Source organism: Tupaia chinensis, unplaced genomic scaffold, assembly GCF_000334495.1.
Source record: "Tupaia chinensis unplaced genomic scaffold, TupChi_1.0 Scaffold000469_1, whole genome shotgun sequence".
Classification (NCBI taxonomy): Eukaryota; Metazoa; Chordata; class Mammalia; order Scandentia; family Tupaiidae; genus Tupaia; species Tupaia belangeri.
The window spans coordinates 244,915-261,764 of record NW_006159978.1 but is presented as its reverse complement, the minus strand read 5'-3'; the positions used below and the strand labels follow the sequence as shown (position 1 = coordinate 261,764).

The 16,850-nt window shown below is 38.7% G+C and overlaps 1 protein-coding gene and 1 pseudogene across 1 annotated transcript in view; one reads left to right on the top strand and one right to left on the bottom strand.

Annotated features, from left to right (window-relative positions):
• The window catches only part of CATSPERB (catsper channel auxiliary subunit beta), a 159,021-nt gene continuing 142,171 nt past the window's right edge, over positions 1 to 16,850 (top strand). The window contains exons 1-3 of the mRNA XM_027774693.1: positions 1 to 226; positions 7,047 to 7,125; positions 15,563 to 15,651. Coding sequence (XP_027630494.1) covers positions 7,047 to 7,125; positions 15,563 to 15,651 — 168 coding nt within the window. The 5' untranslated portion in view covers positions 1 to 226. The remainder of the gene's footprint in view (positions 227 to 7,046; positions 7,126 to 15,562; positions 15,652 to 16,850) is intronic.
• Positions 14,017 to 14,687, bottom strand: LOC102476917 (tropomyosin alpha-4 chain-like; annotated as a pseudogene).

Genomic DNA, 16,850 nt, shown 5'->3' with positions numbered 1-16,850 from the left:
TAGTTGGAAATCCCAACTGCCCATCCCTTAGATCTTCTAAGCATTGTTCTGTACTTGGTGGCAGCTGATTGGCTAGAGGACTGGAGAAAGGGGACAGTTAAGTGGACTGCTAAACCAGCCAACTGTAAAAACACAGCTTCTGATTTGGAGATCTTCTTTTTCAGTCTATATATGGAAGAAAACTTGGGGAAAATATAAAAAAGAAAAGTCACTCTCTCATTCAGAGGTAATTGCAGTAAGAAATATTAAAATAAGATCCCTACTAAATATTGGTTTTGTACCTTGTACTTTGCTGAATTCTTTTATCACTTCTAGGAGTGTGTGTGTGTGTGTGTGTGTGTCTGTGGATTCCTTTAGATTTTCTATGTATATAATCATGTCATTTATTAACAGGGACTGTTTCACTTCTTTCCTATTTGAATGCCTTTTATTTTGCTCTCTTGTCTGATTTCATTGGCTAGGACTTCCAGTACCATGCTGAAAAGGAAAAAATGGACAGCCCTGCCTTGTTCCAGCTTTTCTCCATTCGGCTTGATATTAATTAGCTATGGGTTTGTCACATATGCCTTTTATCATGTTAAGAAATGTCCTTTTAGGGCCAGCAGAGGTGGTATGGTAGTTATGATGCTGGACTCCCACATTGAGTCCTGGACCTGGTGGCTTGCTTTCTCGCTTTCTTTCTCTCTCTCTCTGGTCAAACTGAAAAATAATAAATTTTTTTAATTAAATAATTCATTTTAAAAGAATTAATTTATTTAACATTATTTATTTATTTTAATTTGACCAGAGAGTGACAGAGAGAGAGAGAGAGAGAGAGAGGGAAAATGAGAAAGCAAGTCTCCAGGTCCAGGTCTTGAACCATGGTTGGTCATGTGGGAGTCCAGGATCCTTAACCACCACACCACCTGCCTAATAAAATACTTCTTTTTAAAAAAAGAAATGTCCCTTCTACACCTATTTTGCTAGACTTTTAATCTGAGGATGCTATATTTTATCAAGTGCTTTTTCTGCATTAATAGACATGATCATATAGTTTTTAATCTTTATTTCTGTTAATATGATGTATTGCATTTATTGTTTTGCGTATGTTGAACCATTCTTGCATCCCTGGGATAAAGTCTACCTGATCATAGTGTATAATCTTTTTAATATGCTGTTGGATTTGATTTGATAGTATCTTGTTGAAAATTGTTGCATCTGTAGTCATCAGGGATCTGTAGTCATCAGAGATGTTGGTTTGTAGTTTTCTTTTTTCTTATCTCTGCTTTTTGTATTGATATGATAGAGGCATCATAGAATGAATTTGGGTAGTTTCCTTCCTTTTGGATCTTTTGAAGTAGGATTGGAATTAATCCTTCTTTAAACATTTTGTAGAATTCAGAAGTGAAGCCATCAGGATCTGGGCTTTTCCTTGTTGCGATACTATTACTTTCTCAATTTCATGACTTATTATTGGTCTATTCAGACTTTATAGTTTATCCTGATTCAGTGAAATGAAATATGTGTACAAGAATTGTCCATTTCATCTAGGTTTTCTGGAAGATTTAATGCTAAACTAAATAAGCCAGACTATGAAAGACAAACACTACATGTCCTCACTCAATATATACTAAATGTCTGCACTCTATGGCAGAAATGGATAGACCTGAAGATAGAATGGTAGGGAAGACAAGTGTGGATACTAGACACTATAGGTCAGGGGGGTGAAAAGTGCAGGTGGGTGGGAGATGTTTAGGGAGGTAGCATTTGACAAACATAAGACTGTAAGGTTCACTGATGGAAAAGATGTATATGGTGATATCCTTGAATATGAGGAAAAAAATTAAAAATATATATATAAGGAAAGAAAGTAAAGTAAAAATAAGACCCCTACTACAGTGTAAGTGAGTGTATAATGAAATTGCTATTCCATGAGAATGGAGTATCTACAAATGAACCAGATGACAGAAGAGGTAGGTTCCCTTGCTGGGGCAATTCCCCATGCTTTCTGGAACCAAGGAAGATATATATGTTTGTGTGTATCCCAGACACATGACTTGTATTTGACAGTTATATAAATGACATAGTGATTAAATGGAATGATAACAGAGAGCGATTACTAAGAGGGTAAGTAGGGGAGTGTGATAAAGAAGTTGCTATGGTAATAAAGATATGGATTCAGACATAACATTTATCAAGTGTTTATTCTATATAAAGTAACTGTTAAGTGTTTTAAGTATATTAATTTAGTTTTCACAACAACATTGAGAAGTGGCTATTATCCCCATTGTACTGAATAGAAAATGAACTCAAAGAAGTCAAGTAACTTGCTAAAGATAAAATATTTCAAAGAATAGACCTTATTTTAGGCTAAAGTCTGACTCTTTTTCTCTAGCCGTGAGACAACAGTTGCGAGAAAGTGATGTGGATGGGCCCAGAATTCACAGAGGCCTGGGATGGCAATGGTTGGCCTTGGGCTATTGTGAATTCTGGAGTGCTGCTCTGGTTTTCCTCAATAAAAGTAATACCCAATTCAGGAAAGTTGTAGTATTGAAGAAAATATGAGAGGAATAAGAAGAATGTAGTATACAGCAGAATGATGGGAGACAAATTTAGCAGTTTTGGTGGTAGGTTAAATCTAATTATATACTTCATATCCTTTAAATGTTTAATTCTGTGTCATCTTTGCGTGCTGACTATATCTATTGAAGCAAAAGAGCTTAATTTGCAGCTCAACTGTCACTAGCTAGCAATAAACGCTGAATGTGTTACTTACTGTCTCATATGTCAGCCCTCAAGTACCTTCTATCTCTAAATTAAAAATAAATAAGTACAGGCTAAATTACTAGAATAAGAGGACCCGTGACTACCAGCAAAACCATAGAAAGCCCAAAGATCACTTCTCAGCTCCCTTTTCCTTGAATTAATTAACTCTCTCAAGTTTCCTTTACTTGATGGAAGTATTTTAGTCTTTCAAAGTAAATTCTGAGTTCTTTGGTCAACGAGAGATACAACCAAATCCAATAAATCAAATTACTGATCCAATATTTATTTGAAAGTACTGAATTGAAGCAACTTTGATGATGGTTTAGTAACTGGCAAGTCATGGCTGGCCCTGTAGCACGGAGGCTAAGTAATGTGCCTAGGAAGCTGGAGAGCACCTTGAAAAGCACCTTGAAAAGCTTGCTGGATGTACTTGTATATGCCCAGGATTCCGATGGGATGGTCTATTGGAGGAAAAAGGATGGTGGCATCACCAGGTTCCATTAGGGGGTGTTTTCTCTCTCTCTCTCATGTGCATACATATGTCCTCTGGCACTGAAAAAAAAAATAGGTTATCCGAACTAGGGACCTAGAAGATAATGTTTCAGTTAAAGGGTTGAGAAAAACTGGCAGGTTCTAATAATGGTGGTGTGTGATTTCATTAGAATGTTTAGGAATGAACTGTAAGATATTTCTGGTAATGGCATTATTTTCAGAGTTTAACCACATCAACATCTCCATTTAAAGTGAAACTTACTAGTACATCAGAAATATAATTGAGTGTAGAACCATGCTGACATAGTATTTTTTTTAAATTGGGTAGACCTTCACCAATTATTTGTTTAATGAATGAATAATTGAATGTGCTACAGCACTGAGGATTATAACTCTAAACCTGGAAGCTGATTTTAGCTTTAATAATAATCAGTGAATAAATAGCTTTAGTAAGCTCCAGGTTTCAGAGATTAATAAAAAGGGAGTATTGGGAATGAAACACAAGTTTACAGAAGATGTTCTAGGCTGTTCTCAGTCAAGCTACGCAAGCCCTGGAGAGTCCTTACCACTTCCTGATGACCTGGCATTATCTCTGGCTGGGAGACCAATATCTGGCTGGGAGACCAGTGGGGCTATCTTTGAAGTAATGCTGGACATTTGCCTTACTGAGTTGTTGATCTGATGAGACCACTGCTGCCTCTTTCTGGATAGTATGCTTGCACAGAGAAGGGAAAAAAGCAACAGAGCAAGGGAGCAGGAACGATATATGTAGAACTCTGAAAGCTCAAGTTCTCAGCTAAAGCATGTTGTAATTGGTGGTGGTGGTGGTTGCTCTTACTGAAGCCTGAGGCTGAAACAAGCCTTGGACCAGCCACTGGGGAGATATTGAATGAGAAACTCCTGGTCCATCTCATTATGTTACTGAAAGTCTTTTCCAAAGAAGTCACCCAGAAGTCCAGCAGGCAGACATTAGCTTATTTGACTTATAGAGGCGTTAATGGCAGCTTGGTCAGTGGAGTCTGCCTGATAAAGTTGTTTTTGTTTTTGTTTTTCTTTTTTTTAAAGGATTTTGCCATAGGGTATGTGTGTTTGCCAGAGAAGGAGATGGGGAGAGAGAGAGAGTGAGAAATCACCCCCCAGTGGGGATGGCCACAGCACAATCCCTTCCTTATTCTGCTCCTGGGATTTTGAGCATATATGCACACGGGCCTGGCATGATTTTCAAGTCACCAGTTCCAGGATTTGAACCACAGTCGGTCATGTAGGAGTCCAACATCTTAACCATTATGCCACCTGCTGACCCCTGCCTAATATAGTTTTTTTTTTTAAGAGTTTTTTTGCAATAGGGTACGTGTGCTCTCCAGAAAGACAGAGTGACAGAGAGATAGAAAGCGAGAAATCACCCCGCAGGGGGGATGGCCACACCGCGATCCCTTCTCCATTCTCCTCTTGCACATACGCACACGCGCCTGGCATGAGTTTAAGCCACTGGGTCCAGGACTCGAACTGCAGTTGGCTACATGGGAGTTCAGCAACATAGCCATTACGCTAACTGCTGGTCCCCCTAATATAGTTTTAATGTACTATTTTTTCCTGCTTATCTTGTAAAGACAAGTTGTTTTCTCACAGAACTCAAAATTGCGCTTAAAGAAAACAAAAAATCCAGTTCTCCTTAATAATGAGATGACTATGATGAGTTCAAAAAATCAATAAATGTTTGAGGTTTCTATTGTTCATTAAGAGTATTTAATCAAGCAGGTCAATTTTGAAGGAAGAAAGCATCAGTTACATTTAATTTATTTAGCAGTTGTCAGGAAATACACAGGAATGGAGATTTTACTCAATTTACAGCTGGCAAGTTAGTCCACTTCTGTTTGCTTGAATGCTGGCAAAAGACACAAGACTCTTTAGGTCAGAGACAAAGGAGTTTATTACTCACAATGAAAGTGGTAGCCAGAGTGTCAGTATGATACTTACTCCAGGCCTCCTGCCATAGAGGTAAAATTCATTATGAATGCTGTATTAGTTTGCTGAGGCTGCCTTGACAGAGTACCATACACTGGATGACTTGAACAACACATTTTATTTTCTCATAATTCTGGGGACTAGAAGCCTGAGATCAAGATGTTGGTAGGATTGTTTTTTGTTTTTTTTCCGAGAGGTTTTTTTTTTTTTTTTTTTTTTTTTTTTCTATAGGGGGTGGGCTCCTGAGAGAGACAGAGAGACAGAAAGCGAGAAATCACTGCCCAGGGGGGATTGCCACACCACAGTCCTTTCTCCATTCTCCTCTCGAGATCTTGGGCACACATGCACATGTGCCCGGCATGAGTTTAAACTACCAGGTCCGGGACTCGACTGCAGTCGACTACATGGGAGTTCAGCAACATAGCCATTACACTAACTGCTGGTCCTGATAGGGTTTTTTTTTTTTTTTTTCCTGAGGGCCACAAGTGAAGTATCTGTTCCAGGTCTCTCTCTGGCTTATATATGTCTGTTTTCTCCCTGTCTTCACTTTGTCTTCCCTCTATACATACCTATATCCAAATTTTTCTTTATAAAGATACCAGTATTAGATTTGGATCTACTCTAATAACCTCATTTTAACTTAATTAACTTTTTTTTCCAGATGTTTGCCATAGGGAGAGTATGCTCACCAGAGAGAGACAGAGAGAGGGAGAGGGAGAAATCATCCTCCACAGGGCATGCCATACCATAATCTCTTCTCCTTAATTCTCCTCTTAGAATTTTGGGCATGTGTGCACATGTGCCCAGCATGATTTTCAGGCTGCCGGGTCCAGGACTCAAACCGCAGTCTACCATACAGGAGTCAGTGCTTTAACGACCATGTCATCTGCTAGCCCAACTTAATCAACTCTTTAAAGATCCTATCTTTTTTTTTTTTAATTTTTTTTCTTTTTTTGGAGAGGTTTTTGCTATAGGGCTCATGCGCTAGCCAGAAAGACAGAGAGACAGGGAGACAAAAAGCAAGAAATCACCCCCCCCCCCGGGGGGGGGGGGCCACACGCACAACTTTCCCCGGGGGGGGATGGCCACACTGCAATCCTTTCTCCTCCATTCTCCTCTCGGGATCTTGGGCATGCACGCACATGCGCCCGGGTGAGTTTAAGCCTCCGGGTCCAGGATCAAATCGCAGTCGACTACATGGGAGTCCAGCGACATAGCCATTACGCTAACTGCTGGTCCCAAGACCCTGTCTTCAAATATGATCTCTTTCTAAGATACTAGGGTTTAGGACTTCAACATTGAATTTGAAGGGAACACAATTTATCCCATAGGGATGCTTACACACAAAGTAGGGTGCATTACAAGAAAGAAACACTGGGATTAGGCAATTCATGATGGGCAAAGACTAGTGTTGTGTAGAGGTGTCTTACTTACCTTATCCATCCTTCAAGGTTGCTTGCTACAAACATAACCCTGAGAAAAGGCCTAGGAAGAGTGGTCAGGGGCTTGCATTCTTTTTATTTTTTTAAAGAGATTTTTGCTTTAGTGTGTGTGCCCTTGCTAGAGACAGAAAAACAGAGGCAGTGAGAGGGAAAGGGAGAAATCACCTGCAGGGGGGATGGCCCCACTGCAATCCTTTCTTCTTCATTCTCTTTCCGGGATCTTGAGCACACACGCACAAGAGCTTAGTCACCTATTATGTTGTCTGCTTATGTTCATATAATGGAAAATATTTTTAACTAGAAGAGATTATTTCTTTACTATTTTGTGTCATTTATAGCAAAAGGAACCAAAAAAATATGTTCAGAGTAATTGAATGAAAATAATTTTACTTATTTCAACAGATGGACTCACCACTTACATATGGTACTATTTTACTTTTGAGCATCTTTGAATTTTCATCAGGAATAATATTTAGTAGAGGTAAGTAATAGACTCTTTTGCTATTTCCTAATCAGGAATTCTCATTTATATCTTTTCCTCATTTACAGTTAATGTACTTTTCTTTCAGTATTTCTTTACCTTACCTTCTAATTGTTCCCAAGTATTTTCTATTATACTCTGGTCTAGAGATTTTTTTAAGTATTATTTATTTTATTTATCATTATCATTATTATTTTTAAAATTAGCTACAGGGCACATGCAGTCACCAGAGAGAAACAGAGGGAGAAATATAGAGAAAGTAAGAAAACAAGTTGTCAGATCCAGGACTGTTATTAAGTTATATGTGTAAAGACTTTACTCTTGTTATAGGATTTCATCACTTATGAGTCATAGAATATTTGAAGTTTAAAGAGAATTTTATACTTGCAAAACTTTATTTGAATATATTGGGTCATCAGGAAGTCATGACTCATTTTTGCATAGAAAAATATGTCATGACTTTCCTGATGACCTAATGTCAGAATAAAGGAAGAATTAAATTTTTTTTTTCTTTATGCATGAGAGGCCAGTAGATTGAGACTGAAGAGAATTTTCTGAAAGCAATTGAATTAGTCAATAAGACCTTTGTGGTATAAAAACTTTTTTAAGGAACACAAGACAAATCCCTTTCCATTTCTGCAGACTTTTTTATATTCCGCAGTATCCTGGAATGGGTCCAGGAATATAGCAGATGCTCCAAAAAAATTCTTGACTGAATGGAATGAAAGGATTCAGACCTTCTAGTCATTGGTGTGTTATAGAGTTGGATGGTCCTCCTGTGATGACCCTGGTTTTAGTCCCCATGTTATACTACAGAATATCTGACACATATCTGGCTATAATCTAGGATGGTAGGTTTACTGACAAACTTCTGAGTTTGTTTTTGTTTGCTACAGAGTATGTACACTCTCTGGGGAAAGAGAGAAAGAAAGAGGGAGAAATAGAAAGTAAAAAAGCATCCCTCCCAAAGTGGATGACAATGTCACAATCCTTTTACCCTCATTCTCTTCTTTGGATTTTGGGCACACATGCACATGTGCTCAACATTTTTTTCATGCCACTGGGCCCAGGACTCAAACTGTGCCATCAGCCAGCCATGTGGGGTCCAGCTACCTTAACCACCTTGCCATCTGGGTGACCACAAACTTTTGAGATTTTAGAGAAAGAAGAAGTTGCTTCTAGTGCAGGGCAAGATGTGGGGTTAAGAGAGGCTTTGTGTAAAAGAGAGCAATCAATCTAGGTCCTCCAAATGGGCGATATTAATCTATGGGGGGAAAAGTCCTACAAAGACATCAGGATAAGTGACGAACAATGTCATGGAGGTAGGAAATGACAGAATATTTAAAGAGAGCAGTAATTTCATTTTAGAATTAAGGGGTAGGGGACCAGCAGTTAGCGTAATGGCTATGTCGCTGAACTCCCACATAGTCGACCGCGGTTCGAGTCCCGGGCCCAGTGGCTTAAACTCACACTGGGCGCGTGTGCGTACATACCCAAGATCCAGAGAGGAGAATGGAGGAGAAGGGATTGCGGTGTGGCCATCCCCCCTGGGGGTGATTTCTCACTTTCTGTCTGTCTCTCTCTGTCTTTCTGGTGTGCGTATGTGCCCTATAGCAAAAACCTCTCTAAATAAAAAAGAATTAAGGGGTAGAAGAAGTAAAATAATTTGGAAAGAAAAGAGGCTGATGTATGTCAGGCCTAGGAATTTGGGCTTTAGTCTACATTCATTGAGAAGCTATTTAAGATTACTGGATAGGGGAATGACATAGCTATACTTTAGGAAGACTGTTACGGCAGCACTGGATAGGAAAGACTTTTCTATGCCCTCTTAGGTTGTGTGAGGCCTAGGAATTGAACTGGAAAAAGACACATTAACAGGAGAAAAATGCATACACATTTTATTTGATGTTAATATTTCTACAGGACATGGGGGCTTCATAAGTAGAACTAAAAACTCAAAATAAGTGGTTAGATCCAGAAACTTATATACTATTTGAACAGGGAGCAGTAAATGGTGGAAGTGGGCCAAGATGAAGGAGAAAGGGGTTTGGGCTAAGGATGATAAATTGTGGGAAAGTGTAGGTAGTATATTGGAAAAATCGATGAAAGGTGAGAGTTATTTTAGTAAGGTTTATTTATATAGGTTTGTTTCAGTGTTGACTCCCATCTCTGATGACCAGAAAGGTACAGAGAAAGCAATTTTCTCATGGGAAATTTATGTTCTTCTTTTATGTAAAAAGGGGAAGGGCATAGAGTTCTTACTGTGTCTGCTGTTTCTCAGTTGCCTTTAGCTCAAAATAATCAATATGCCAAAGTGGCATATTATGGGGTTCCATGTTCTGATCCCTGCAGCAGCATTGTGTAAAATGTATCAGTGGAGAGAGAAATGGGAGGGACTTTTACTGGTTCTGGTTTCAACCTCATTGCTGTAATTTTTTTTATTTTACATTCATTCACTGAGCATCATCACAGGATACAAAATGTGATTTCCCATCCACAATACACTATATAGTGGCTTAGTCATACCTGTTATCATAAGCAAATAATTTTCCATTTCTTTTATATATATATAAACACACACACACATATATATATATATATTCCCCCCATTTCTCACTCTCTTATTTCCCACCCTCCTCCTACATTGTCTCTGGTATCTGAAGTTGCTTTACATTCTTCCTCCTTACACACACATTTTATTTATTTATTTTATTTATTTATTTATTGAGAGGTTTTCACTATAGGGCGCGTGCGCTTGCCAGACAGACAGAGAGAGACAGAGAGACAGAAAGCGAGAAATCACCCCCCGGGGGGGATGGTCACGCCACAATCTCTTCTCCTCCATTCTCCTCTCAGGATCCTGGGCACGCATGCACACACCCCCGGCATGAGTTCTAAGCCACCAGGTCCGGGACGCCAACCGCGGTCGACTACGTGGGAGCCCAGCAACATAACCATTACGCTAACTGCTGGTTCCCCACACACATTTTATTGATGTGCAAAATATCTTAATTAATCTAACTACTTTCAGTAGCAAGTTCAGCCGATATATTCATGTCTGTGAATACATGTTGAAACTCTGAATAGAATTAGTGTGATATAAAGTAGTACATAGCTGAGGCTATATAGCTTACTGTGGTCATTAAATAGTTTCTCTTTAAAAAATTTTAAAGAATTATTTATTTAATTTAATTTATTCATTCATTCATTTTATTTTATTATTTTAATTTGACTACAGTGAGACACACAGAAGGAGGTGGAGAGGGAAAAAGCAAGCCACCAGATCTGGGACTTGAACTGTGGTTGGTCATGTGGGAGTGTCCAGCACTTTAAGCATTACGCCACCTGCTGGTCCCCTAAATAGTATTTTTAAATATATTTTTTAATTTTAAGAAAAGCAGTTTTAGCTTTAATAAATCAAAATCAAAAAATGTTAAGAGAACTTTGCTTAAGACTTAAAACCAGGAAATAGGTTAGGATTCTTTTCAAATAATAGGTACATGAACCTATTGACAGCTCAAGAGAAGAAAAAAAAAATCCTTAAATCTGGAAAACAAAGCATAGAAGAAAATCAGTCTCATATAGTTTATCTTCTGTTGTGGTCCCATCTTTCCATTTAAATTCTGGAAGAAAACACTCAACTCCAGACTTGTCCCTACCATTAAGTTAGCCGTTTTCTTAGTTGTTTTTGAACTTTTATTTCTGTGTGTCTGTATTTTGTTCTCCTGATATAGTTCTCCCTTTAGAACTTCTTAGAGAAGTGATTGGACTTTAGACTCAAATTACATCTTTAAAAAAATAGGTCTGGTGGTACCAGCACGTGGCATAGTAATTAAGGTGCTGGACTCCCACATGGCCAACTACAGTTCAAGTCCCAGACCTGGCAGCTTAAAAAAAATCATGCCAGGCACGTGTGCATGTGTGCCCAAGATCCCAAGGAGGAGAATTAAGAAGAAGGGATTACAGCATGGTCATCCTACCTGGTGGGTGATTTCTCATTTTCCTTTTCACTCTCCTCTCCAGCAAACGCATGCACCCTAAAGCAAAAATCTTAAAAAAAAAAAAAAGGTAGCATTAACAGTTTATGACAAAGTGAATGTATGAGTTGAAAGTACTTTGAAAACCGTTTAATATAACCTCAAGACATTTTCATCCGTATCTGTGGTACTTGCATAGATATGTTAACTCACAGAATTTTAAGAATAGCATTGAAACCATTATAATATACAAACAGGATGAATAATATGTAGTTATAAAATAAATTTATTTTTATTTCCTTTTAAAATTCAACCCTCAATGTAGTTCTTCCTCTGTCTCTGTATGAGTATTTGGGCTTCCCCAAGGCTCTTTTTTTTTTGGAGAGGTTTTTGCTATAGGGCGCGTGCGCTCGCCAGACAGACAGAGAGAGACAGAGAGACAGAAAGCGAGAAATCACCCCCCAGGGGGGATGGTCGCCACAATCCCTTCTCCTCCATTCTCCTCTCAGGATCTTGGGCACGCACACACACGTGCCCGGCATGAGTTTTAAGCCACCGGGTCTGGGATGCGAACCATGGTCGACTACGTGGGAGTCCAGTGACATAGCCATTATGCTAACTGCTGGTCCCCAAGGCTCTTTGTAAAAATTTTTTGAGGTTACTATTAGGCTTTTGAGCATCCTCCAAGCATTTCACACTTCAAAACACAGCTTTGGAATTAAATACCCAAGCCTCTGTAATAGTAAAAATCAAACTCTTGTTTTATTATTGAATCTTCTTCCTTTCTTTCCATCTTAGCCTGTACTGAGAAGACTAGAGTTAAGGAAGAATGACTAAGATCAGCTTTTAATTTTTTCCCACTTAATGTTTAGGTTTCTTCTCAGTGCTTTACTAGCTTTGGGTGTTTTGGTTTTGTTTTGTTTTTCACTTTTGTTAGAGAGTGTGTTCACTTGCCAGAGAGAAAGTGAGAAAGCATGCCCTATGGGAGATGGTCATGATGTGATCCTTTCTCTTCCATTTCTGCTTTCAGGACTTTGGGGCATACACACACACACACACACACACACACCTGCCTTGTTTTTCAAACTGCCAGTCCAAGACTCAGCCACATAGTCAGCAAATGTAGGATCCATCTACTTTAACCACCATGCCACTGGCTGGCTCCTCTATCTTAGGTTTAGGTTTAGACCCTTCATACTCCGAGGGAGGGAGACACAATGGGGAGGGACGTAGTTCTTACCTAAATGATTCAGAAGTGACTGGCTAGCATTTGCACTTTTGGGATCCAGCAGATGTGTAAAGTTGCTCCTTGATCTCTGAGCAATTTAACAGGTCCTTTGTCACTCCCTGTCCTCCAGTACATTGTCAAGAATCTCTTATCTATAGTCCTAGCAAAGGCAAAAACTTCTCTATTCTCACTGGCCAATTTTTCTTTTGTCTGCTCCTAAAAATCTGGCTATGCTTTCAGATTCTCTCTGCTGAGATTTGAGAACAGGACCCTAAGCTCATTCTTCTTCACAAGTGTCCTATGTCTGGGTCACAAGAAGGGTTCATGTATCTTTTGCCTAGTAAATTTTGTTTGTGAAGGACTCCCAATTTAGATATGTCTTTTTTTCCCCTATAGTTTACATAAACATTTATTTGACCAAATTGTAGAAAAAAATGACACTATATTATGTGATTCAGTTGAAAGAACCTAATGTGTTTATTCCATTGCACAATCTGCTAGTGTATCTCCTGGTTAGTGTGATCTTTAATAAATAGGAGTGAGGGGCAGAGGATTCAGATATTCTGGAAGCAGGGTGGTTTTTATTCAGAATGGTAAACTTGAGTGGGCCCCCACACTGTTACCGATGTGGAATGTTTCAGCTCTGAGATATCAACTGAGAGCAGAAATATAACAAAGCCAAAATGTGCAGCCCCAAACAAAATACTCCATATCCAGTTTAACCAGGAGTTTCTTGGTCTTTTAACTTGGTCCCAAAGAAGGAATTAAAGTCCCAGGTAAGTAAATATTCAATTTGCCATCCCTGAAGCATGGAGATGAAATCAATCATTCTTTTTTAAATTTCTACTTTGATTCCAGAAAAATTCCTTCTGCAGAATTTTGTTAACAGACAAAACTCTTTTTGCTCGATTTACTGATGGCTAGCAGTCTTTTTCATTTGACCTGAATAGGGCTGAACCCCACCCTGCTGAGTAGATGGCCTTAGCGCAGATAAACATATGGCTCCTTGGTGGAATACAACATGTGGTCTTCACAGAGTAACTAAAATGAAAGAAATATGCGGAAGAGCATAACAGGATCTGTCTAGAAAATGTCCGGGTAATCACTATGGCTATATCCTATGCATTCTCATGCCGATGCTCAGAGGATGTTTGTTCTGCACGGTGGGGTGTGGAGAAGGGCCAGGATGACGAAGTTTATCTGGGATTTGTGACTTCCCACAATAGTGTGCCCACTCTTTCTTTTGCTCTGGATGGAAAATTCCCACCTATGTAATGTTCCATAGTCTTCTGTCGTTTGACCAACAGTGACCTAGAAGGTTATATTCTTCAGCGCTTTAAACTGATCTATGACTACATATCGGAGTCTGTTCTTGAAAGTGTGGAGTCTTCTTTTCCCTTAGGAACTAGATTGCCTCCATCTGAAGAGTATGCTTACTATGAAATACCCTACCTACCTGACGGATAAGTGCAACTTACAGATAAAAATAGAGCTGAAAAATCTGGTGCCGTTTGAAAGAAGGAAGGAATTAGATTTAACCAGTGCTCAAAGCTTCTGAGATACAAAATGTTTGGTAGATAAGTTGCTCGATGTTTCCAGCAAAGTGAAGATGCCATAAGAAAAGAAACTTCTTAGAAACACAGGGCACTCTGGAGTTTCTGTTGGAACAAGACTCTTCTGTTTTGGTTATATACAATTAAGTTCATTTAGTGTCTAATCCAGTGTCTGATGTAAGCCCATGTTCTCTTCTTTGGCCCAGACAAGTGTTTCTTCCAGGTCATCGATTGTCTATTTCAGTTTGGCAACCATTTTCTCCACAAATTTAGCACAGGTCTCAGCATCTTTCAGTTTGTCAGAAAGGAGTTTCATTTCTTCTTCATATTTGTCCTCCTATTTAAATACTTTTCAGATGCAGTCTCGAGTGATTTCAGATTATTAGTGACATTTTCGAGTTCTTCTTCCAGGTTCACCACATTTTAGTTCAGACACCTCTGCAAACTCCTCTGCTCTTTCCAGCTCACTTTCCAGGATAACGGATTTATGAACTACCGCCTCCTACAGTGTGCTTAACCTCTTTGACCGGCATCTCCTGAATCTCCATCTTCTCCTCACCTAATGGCGGGGTTTTCAATCACCTTCCTTCCTTTCTCGCGCTCATCCACACCCTTTCCTGTCTCCCCCAGCTTCTGCAGGGCTGTGGCCAGCCGTTCTCGAGCCCTGTCTACTTCCTCCCCAACAAACTGGATGGGTCAGCTGAGAGCTGCTTCCTGCCCCTGGCTGTGCTACCATTAGGACTATACGTCACCCAGTCCCACTATCTCTTTCTCGTCAACAATCTCCTTTCCTACCAAAATCATCTCTTACTCTTTAGACTTTCTATGCAAGAGGCTGGGTTTGTGTTCTAAACTGCAGGGCTATAAGTTACAATTTGAATATACCATTAAAGTTTCTTCCTCAGACGCAAGGTGAAGCGAAGGGACCGTCTCTCAACATCCTCTTATCAGTAGCTCTCTCTAACTCCAGACTCTGATTTATGACCCTTATAAAACCTTCCTCAAAGGTGAGGAGTTGAGGAGTCAAGAACTAATTTTTCTCTCTACTTCTGGAAATTTTGCAGCAAGGTCTAACGTGTGATATATTTTATCTTAGTGCTTCAGTCAAATCTTCCTTTTTCTTGTGTTGACATAACATTTTTAAAAAGTGAAAAAAAGGGAAAATTTCAATTTTATCTATAATAAAGTGAATTTAAAATATAGAAGTGTAGGAGCCAGCAAGTGGTGTAGTGGTTAAGGCATTGGATCCCATATGGCCAACCCCTGAGACCCACAGCCTGAAAAGCACTGCAGGCATGTGTGCATGAATGTTCAAAATTCCAAGAGGACAATGGAGGAAAAGGAACTGCAGTGTGGCCATCCCCTCTGGGGGAGGGGGTGATTTCTCACTTTCCCTCTCTGTTTCTCTCCCGTAACCACACACACACAATGGCAAAAAAAAAAAAAAAAAAAAAAACTTTAATAATACTTAAGTGATCTCTCTCTCTCTCTCTCTATATATATATATATATATGTATACATATATATATTTATATAAAATACTGGGTCATTGGAAAAGTCATGACATTTTTAACTATGTCTTTCTATGCAAAAATGCGTCATGACATTTTTGGTGATCCAATGCATATTATAAAATAAAATATGTATGTCCTATTTATCTATATGTATATGTTATTTAGGTTATATGGAGAAACGCTTTGCTTGTGCTAGCCAAGGATTTCCCAGGAGGAATAAAATGATCAAGTTGTATCTTACCTCAGAACACTTGGTAAGGTCTACTGAGAGTATGTATTATAACCCTTCACATTCCTTTCAAGTCCATGTATAAAGCCAATAGCATTGTACTCTTTTCAGATACTTTCTACTATGTTCAGACTTGGAGAGATGAAATTCTAATAAGGTGATACACTTTTCTATACTTGCTATTCCACATCCATCTGGGTCAGGTAAAATTTGACATTTAGCTATTGATCACTCTGGTGGTTTTACTTTGTTGTTGTTGTTGGGGGGGTTGCTTGTTTGTTTTTGAATATTAGATATAGTAATCATTTTTTATGGAGTTATTTGTTCTTTTGAAGTTTGATAGATGCACCTGTTAGAGAAAAAACTTACCTCACATGACCTTCAGGAAGTCTTTTCCTTGTATAGCAAGTAACAGATTGCAGTTGTCACTTCGGTTAAAGAATGTTAAGATCCTTTCATTCAAATAATCGGACATTAAATACACACACCCCCCAAAATAAAACAATAGCTATTAAGATAGCCATTCAGAAAACAGGTACTAGGCAAGGCTGGACACTTTCTCCACTGCTCTTTAATATAGTACTGGAAGTCTTAGCTATTGCAATCAGAGAAGAGAACAATATTAAAGGCATTCGAATAAGCAAAGAAGAGTTGAAAATATCTTTATTTGCAGATGACATGGGTCATCTTAGAAGACCCAAAGGTATCCATGAAAAAACTTCTTGAATTAATAAGTGAATACAGTAAGGTGGCAGGATACAAAATCAATATCCAAAAATCTATAGCATTTCTATTTATGAACAACAAGTTGAACGAAGCAGAGCTGAAGAAAGGGATCCCTTTCACCATAGCCACAAGATGTATAAGATACGTAGGGATAAACTTAACTAAGAAAGTCAAAGACCTTTATAAAGAAAACTATGAAAATCTTAAAAAAGATATTGAAAATGACATAAAAAAGTGGAAGAACATCCCATGCTCCTGGATTGGAAGAATTAACATAATCAAAATGGCAGTTCTACCCAAATTAATCTGCATGTTTAATGCAATCCCAATTAAAATACCAGAAATATTCTTCGCAGATCTAGAAAAGACAATCATAGAATTTGTCTGGAATCATAAAAGACCTCGTATTGCAAAAGCAATCCTGCACAAGAAGAATGGAGTAGGAGGCATATCACTCCCTGATCCCAAGATATACTATAAAGCCGTGGTCATCAAAAC